The 8,329-nt window shown below is 39.0% G+C and overlaps 1 protein-coding gene across 1 annotated transcript in view; it reads right to left on the bottom strand.

Moving 5' to 3' along the window:
* Positions 1–1,263: 1,263 nt before the first annotated feature.
* LOC124613009 (cholesterol 7-desaturase nvd) overlaps positions 1,264–8,329 on the bottom strand; it is a 187,516-nt gene continuing 180,450 nt past the window's right edge. Inside the window, exons 7-8 of the mRNA XM_047141563.1 lie at positions 4,379–4,549; positions 1,264–2,744 (exon numbers count right to left, since the gene is read on the bottom strand). Coding sequence (XP_046997519.1) covers positions 2,583–2,744; positions 4,379–4,549 — 333 coding nt within the window. The 3' untranslated portion in view covers positions 1,264–2,582. The remainder of the gene's footprint in view (positions 2,745–4,378; positions 4,550–8,329) is intronic.

Here is an 8,329-nt window from a genome sequence, read left to right as displayed (position 1 = left end):
TTCTGTTCGCTTCTCTTTTTATGTAGTTATCCAGAATTGTCTTACTTTCTTGTTGCCCTCGTGGTCACAAATTCCTGCGACGGGTGAATAAATGTTTCTGGGGGAACGACAGTCTATTCGTTGTGGAGAGCTACAAAGACAGCAGGAGTCAAAAACATCCCGTAGGCGTCCAGTCTGGTTCATTTCTGAACTGGACACAATTTGCAATGTATTTCAAATTTTCGTGAGACAGCCGCTCAAACAACGGAAATGTGAACGGCTGCTTACGTCTTACAAATGCACATTATGCCAAAACCGTAAGAGATTTCGACAGTTAGTAGTATGTAGGCAGTTACAGTGTTCTGGGAGCCTTCTCCATATCGTTAGCCATTCGTAACAATAAGGGGTGAGGGTACAATCCGGGAGAGGCCTCGCTCTCTCTTACTCGCATCGAGCCTTCCGAAGTTATACCTTAATCATTAGCTCTGATTCGCTTCAATCCTTGGTTGTCAGTGTGGAACATTCTGTCGATTTCTGCTGTTGCTTTCCATTCGCTAGGCACGACAGCCGGCGGTAGTAGCTGCCTGCAGCAGTCTTTGCGGATGATATTTTGATATATCATCTGACACAATGTCAGACAAAATGAACAGAAGTAATCTACCAAACCAGTGCATATAAAAAAAAAAAAGGGAAGATCACTTCATGGTGCATGGAGTATCGCAAAAACTTTGATTGAGTAGAATACGACCGAGATATGAAGCAAGGTTCAACAGATTAGGAGATCACGAGTTTGACGATGTTTCGCCTGCTGAGACATTTCAGTGACTAGCAGGACGTCGAATGCTAATTAGTGGACTTTTCCTTCGTGTTTAGAGTACTGGGCTGCTTCGTCCGCCTACTCCTACATAACAGGTGCTATCGTATTTTGCAAGTGTATTGAACTGTAAGACTCCTTTATTTCTGGGAAAATACAATTAGCCATGACCTGTTATCTTCCTATGTGCGTGCAAAAGCGTTATGTACTTACAAACACGATAAATTTCCTCTTGTTATTTTGCCAAAGTATTATTACTTCTAATGTAATAATATTCTGCGTCTGCATTCAGTATTTTCAGAGTGTGCTGTTCCCATTGTTAAATGACCCAAGCAGAAGGCTCCAATTATTTCCAAAATTCTTTCTTAGAACAATGTATTCTTAATGTAATGTTAATTTTATTGATTTTGCAAGAGGAAAGGTGACATACGGTAACATCTGCATGAATTTTCTCATAGTCTTTATTTACATATAAACATCTCCATAAAAGATGGAATGCATTGTTTTAAAATCAGCAATTATACTGTCATTCTTGCTCATTTCGGCAAAAGGCACTTTTATGTCATAGTTTTGTCAATTTTACATCGTCATTGTACACGAGAGGAACATGTAAGACAATACGTCAAATCTTAAGAATACTGTTAAATTATAACATTGTAAATGTTTAAATCTGGAAAAGCTTTAACAAGAAGCTTCATTTTGCCGAAACTAGTAGAGAATATACGAAATCCACTTGAGATCTCTTAAAGGCTACAAATATTTATATTCTGAAGTATAAAACATACTGTATACATTACTAGTGAGCTAAGTGCATACATATTCACTGGATGCTATTACTGTAATGCAATAGACACGTTTATCTGTATCTAAAATCTGTAAGGATCGGAAGCTAACTATAGAGGACAGACGTGAGGAAATTTATTTTCACTCGAGTCTTCACCAGAATGAGTTAAGATGTACATTAACAATCCACCAATTCCCTAGTGAAGGATTATTATAATTATTACCTAAATAAGAAATGAGCAATTTATAAATGATCCATATACATCTGCTAAGCACCTAATATGTCTCTGGATTGTTAACTCATTTTCAATCTAGTTAAAATTAACACAGACAGCTTATGCAGCTAAAATGCACACACACACACACACACACACACACACACACACACACACACACACACACACACACACACACACAAGCACGCGCGCAATTGAGAACAGAATTTTTGTTTTGTACATAATTTCACACAAAAATTTTCGGTGACTCCGATTGTTTTGTCTAGCAATTGCATAAAACTAAACTCTCTATATTCCAGTGCACAGAGTTGTACATTCACTCCTACATTCAGTAACTCGTTGATCGAAGTGGGAACTAGTCTAAAGAGTTGACCAACTTGCCTCCTAAAACGATTTCCCAAAATATGATAATGAAACACCTGTGTTCTTTTCAAGTTTCAGTCACACACGTTCAGATCACTGTTCTCAGACTTTTTGTTTACACACAAATACCACTTCACTTTACTACGCGTCAGCGTCGCAGTGATTGTAGTGACGATGGAACCACAAAACTAACTCTGATGTCTCTCCAGCCTTTACTCGTCATTACGATAGCAAATCGTAAATCCACTTCCTTAATTGCATCCTTTCACGTGAACAACTAGAGCGTTGACAAAACATAATAATTTGATGAAATGTACAGAACTAAGATATTAGCTGTGCTTATCTTCATGAGCATTACATATTGCTGTAATGTAATCGCTGTATCCAAAGCTGTTTTCGGGACGTTTTCACCATTCCATGTTTTCTCTTACAAACGAAAATTGTGGGCTGTTTTCAGAATAGAACTGGCTGTACCAGCGCCTGTGTTTCGAAATTGCGCGATCTTCTTTCACCAGTAGTGGCTTATCTTCATATTTCTTGTGGTTCCATACCATGATATCACGCTCAAACTGTAAAAGAACAGGATACTTGCATTAATTAAGTGCAGTATTGCAGTATTGCAATCATTACAAGAATACATTCTGCTTCATGATAATGTTGAGGAAAGTCTTAACTGTATCCTATGCCGCTCTAGTATAACATCTATGAAACAGTAGATTGGAATGACATATTCAACCACAGGCATAGCAGGAATTAATATGGCCTCATTGTACCTTCATTATTAAGATCTTAAAGCTCGAAAGGAAAGAGCGTATAAGATGCTACATAAAAGTCCAACCGCCATCGAGATTATTAGTTGTATAATGATGAGGGACGGACTCTGCTGTGTCCTAAGTGAAGTGATTCAAGTAAATATGAGAAACCTAAATCGGGATCGTTGAACAGGCATTTTGAAGGCACATTTCTTCCCAATGCAAGTCCATTGTCTAAGGTATTGGGCGAACTTACTCGGTATTTCAGGAAGATATTGCGGTGGAAGATTTTGCTTTGCTGACCCAGACTATATTCAATGGCGATACACAGCTGTGTTGTGCTAGGAAAAACTGAACTTACTTCGAAATTTTAAATGATTACACACACAGATACCGTTATGAAACAGTAAAGCAAAAATTGAATCGCCCGATACCTCCAGATCACCAATATTTGGCGTACTGGTTTCTGACCTTTGCAAGAACACAGTTCCACGTTTTTGCGCCGATTACTATTTGCCGAACAAAATCAAACTTTTATCCATTCTGGGTTTGGAACACTGCTACCGGTTTGTTAAAGGTTTCAAGAATTACTGCATCGCCTGGCGAACCGGTCATGAATAAATCAAAATTGAAGGAAAAACGGCGATTGATTGCAGTAATTCCTGTAACCTATTTGCTTAACTCTGTACGTGTAACAATTAAATACGGAGGGCCTTCCCAAACTTTACTGTTTCAGCCGATATGGATCTCACATTAATAGTTTGTTATATTGCCAAAAAAGTTGTACTTTGAGATAAATTTTTATGCATGTGAAACATAATTTCAGTATCAGACGTGTTTCGCATAATGCAATTGCATTTCTGAAGTAATTTGTTGCGATTTACTGTTAGTTGGTGCGGTGAAGTTAGACGAATCGTCCCGCCCTTTCCTCCGACATGTTCGCCTGAAGTTCAATGCTTATATTAAAAAATAAAAAATAAAAAACCGTGGAGTAGTGACCGTAGCTTAGGTCTTTCCCTTTGCTGTTTATTGGAGAACAAAGTTGCAGTGACCAGAGCGTACTACAGTCCTAACACTTTTGGTGCCTTCGGAAAACTACACTTACTGAGTGCTCGATAAATAATGTTATCAATATTGCCACTCCAGTTAATATAGTGGAAATGCAGCTGGTATATGAGTACTTTAAAATTTTCAGCTTTAATTACATGCTTCGTTTTTTTGTTTTTTTTTCTTTTTATATAACGAGGTTAATCGCTTTGGAAGCGTCTGAGTGCAATATCTGTAAATCGGTTAGGTAACACGGTAATTTACCCTTACTTCAGATAGAAATATTTTCAAAATTTATTGATTTCGGACACTAAATTCTATCCTGTTGCTTTGAATAAAACTCGCAAACTTGAGCGGGATTATCTCTGTATACTTACGGAAGACAAAAGCTTGTATGAACTTACCATTATGGCTTCTCCAATTAGAGCAATGTTGGCATAGATAAACATGTGAGGAGGACAGAATATGCGGTGAATGACCTTCTGAAGCAGCGGTTCAAGTGGCGTCACACACTGCAGAATTACCATCGAACCCATTGACGTCTCCATGTTCATCACAACATAGCCAGGTCCGATCTGAAACACAAGAAGTGCCGAGTTAATTGGTTCGAATGGCTCTGAGCACTAAGGGGCTCAACATCTGAGGTCGTCAGTCCCTTAGAACTTAGAACTACATAAACCTAACTAACCTAAGGACATCACACACATCCATGCCCGAGGCAGGATTCGAACCTGCGACCGTAGCGGTCGCGCGGTTCCAGACTGAAGCGCCTAGAACCGCTGGGCCACATCGGCCGGCGCTAATTCTATTTTGTGGAATGTAAATATATGCTGACAGTTTCCTTTCCTGTTTTCAACTACAATGAATGAATATTTGGACCAGAACTGAAACATTTCGTATCAGTGTCTATTCTAACACTGGCGCTGCCGCTCGTGCCGTAGATACGAGGTAACAATAGAAGCGGCCGTAAGGGCCAAGAAGATAATGGTGTAACGTTTTCTGCAGCAATTTTATCGACTTAATTTCTCTGTACACGCCTAATACTTTGGGTCTTAACATATGTACAGTGAAGTCAAAACATTGTAATGGAACAGGTGCCATCATTTAGATCAAACCTTTGTCGTTGATTCTAAAGTAATTTCGTTCAATATGCAGAGGACCTGAAATTATTCTGTTTAGTGCTGTGTACATTTCAGGCCGTCATTTAGCCTAGCAATAGGTTTTGCTGTAAATACACAGCGTCACTTCATTCGTAGCCTCGGGTGTTCTAGGAGCAGCTCACTGTTTGTTAAAATTTACGATTAATTAATTTGAAGAGATCCGCTTCAGTTGTAATGCCTCTCAGTTGCAGGTGGCCTACGTCCCAATGTAACAACGGTTGTCTTCGGAATGAATTACAATACTGAATAGTAAAAATTCAGTCTCGCTTGGTGGATATCCGTTGATACGGGAATTACTTATGGATTTTTCTGACCTGTGGTGTTGATTAGAATTTTATTAATTCAATGTGCCGTACTGCCCTTTAAAACTTTTCTATTACAGTTGCATGCGTCTTCGTGTAGAAGCGTACGTTGGGTAATGTGAAGAAATGTAATATACCAATTTCAAAATGAAACGGTGGAAGCCATATTTATTATCTGTCACGAATGGCAGTACAACATTTGACGCGTGACATTTAACTTTTTACGTACTGTCAATACATACAATTATTTTCTCGTAGTCAAGAAATGCACGTTTTATTACTGAGAACTGGTTAGACTATTGCGTTTATTCAATAATGTATGTGAATTAAGCTGATATGCGCTTCATTGGATTGATGAAGTCTTTCTCGGTGAGCGGGTTTCAGTTTTCAGACAGTTGACCACTTCTCGTTCTCAGGGAGTGTTTATAGAACAATATGAGAACGGATATATAAATAGATGCCCGTCTAGCAGCAGCGAACAAAGCACTTTTTAGTTATATCAGTATCTTAAGGAGAATATCACTTAGTACTAACTTCAAAATTAGCTTGTGTCATTCAACTATTGTACCGATAACATCATGTAGACACGAAGCATTGATATTTAGAAAGAAAAAAAACTTAATATTTGTAAGGGAAATACTGGGAAAAATTTTTGGGCATGTAATTTATGAAAATAACATGGAATGGAGTGTAAGAAAAAATGAACTACGAGAGCTGTACAAACACAGTAACATTGTCGAAGTGCTGAAGAAGACAAAGCTGCACTGGACTCGTCTTATAGCGAGACAGACAGAGAATACACTAGTTACGACTGCGTTCTGCAGGACAATAGATGGAGGGAAAAGGAGGAGGAAGCCCCAGGATTAGGTGACGAGATAACATTCGGGAGGACACGGCTAAGACGATCACAAGGACAAACGGCGCACTCTGGAGAAACAAATGACCACAAACAGTAAGTACCTTTCTCGCGGATAAAGTAATCACGAAACACGGAGTAGGTAAGTGGGAGCTACAGCAGTTGTGGCAGGAAACGAGCGTCGAGAATGATAATAGAGCTGATCAAGGTACACCAGTAAATCCCAGATTCTTTAAGGAATTTAGCATGTGTAAAGCAACCTCAGACGGCTGATCACATGCGTTAAGTATTTGACGTTAAACATGTTATTGCGAAAAAGTTTGTGAAGGTTTGAAATTATGTTTAAAAACTTTGTGAGTATAGTTTGGGTAAATCGCGTCCCGTTTAACGGAAAAGCTAGTTTTTGACGCACCTAAATGTTTACGACGCCGTACGTCCTCAACTGCGTGTCGTGCAGCTAGGTAACTTTGCGGGTACATTCAGTGGTGTACGTGGATACCGCCTGAAATAATGAATCAAAAACTCGTGCCTGATGATGAAGTTTTAATGCAAGTACAGCGAAACTGTAGAAATCGATCAACTTTTTTTCTCCCATCGTTACTTTGTGGATGGTGTCAACTAGGAAAAGTTTCGTAAAGGCTTAGAATTATGTTTTACTCTTTTGGAAGTCGCTAAGTGCTCTTACTTCTAAGTACCGGCTGAATGAACATAACGTGGGTAATCTGCGCGCAGTAAATCCTGAAGACTCAAGACATGTACACAGTTTCTAACTGTGACGCTTGTCATAGTTTGTTAAACTTAAGATTAAACCTCTTAATTAGTAGATTATGGCAGCACCTTAAGTTTTTAAATTCGAGTGAATACTTATAGGCAATACTGAAAAATTTTTGTTGCCCTTGCAAGCCGCTAGATGTGCATCCTCCAAGTGGGAGTGTGCGCTATGAGGCACGGGTCGCTCCAGACGTTTAGTGGTGTGGCCGAGTCTTGCCGAAGGCAGCTCAGTGCGGATCCCGCGGTGCCACGTCGTCTCCACAGTCAGAATGTCTGAGAGTCAGCGGCACACGAAGCTGCCCTGCTCCGACAATTAGCCGCAGTGGTTGTGACAATGGAGAGACTCTGCTGAACTTTGCCGACATCGGCGTTTATCGACAGTAACGTTGCACCGCACTTACCTAAACGATAAATTTCTTCCCCCAGAGTATCTAAGTTCTAGACATTTGATTATCTCTACTTTTCTTCGGTTTTGGAGATAAATTCTGTTTGTAATAGATATCAAAATCTGCCATCAAAAGCCATAAACCATCTTGAAAAAAAGTTTGATAAATTTTAATTTATCTCATTTACATTTTCGTAAGAATTTATCTAATTAGTTTGCAAACGTTTGCTTGATATTTTTGCTAACTAAACTTGTTGAATGATACGTCAAATAAAGTGATTTTGTAAAAACTAGTGGATAATTTCACCGATCGATACTGATGCTATAGTTTCCGTGAAGGTAAAGTACCGGTGGACGGAGAACGCGCCAGAAGTTAGCGCGCGAGCGTCAGTGTGCAGAAAGGAACAAAGGTAAAACCGTATTATGGCGTACAGAGATTAAATGGGACGACTCGCTCGAGATGTTAAATTCATAACTGTGATCAGTTAGCAGTTGCATTATATTGAAGGTGCTCTGTGCAGTGAAAAGTGAAGTTATTTTGTGGATAAGGTGTAGCTTAAGTGTCAAAGTGTAGTAATGTGTGTCTCCTTAAGTACCTGGCTTGTCCAAGTTGTGAGGCGAGAAGAAAATTAGGGCAGAGTAATCAAGAAGATTGTTATACTCTAAATATTATTTGCAAGCCTCTAATAAATAGATCAGAGGGATGAGCTTTTTGTTCGTGATCAAAAGTCACACACAAAAAGTAACCACTATTAGAGCCCTAATGTCGTCGAGCACGTACTTAATAAGGCAAGATCTAGTCATAGTTCTTTTATAAACTGTAAATAAATTGGTTACACATAATATTTATTTGTTTGCAGTAATAAATGAATCAAAGTTAG

This window comes from Schistocerca americana, chromosome 4, assembly GCF_021461395.2.
Source record: "Schistocerca americana isolate TAMUIC-IGC-003095 chromosome 4, iqSchAmer2.1, whole genome shotgun sequence".
In the NCBI taxonomy this organism is placed as follows: domain Eukaryota; kingdom Metazoa; phylum Arthropoda; class Insecta; order Orthoptera; family Acrididae; genus Schistocerca; species Schistocerca americana.
The sequence above is the reverse complement of the archived record's forward strand: the minus strand, read 5'-3'. Positions and strand labels throughout refer to the sequence as shown.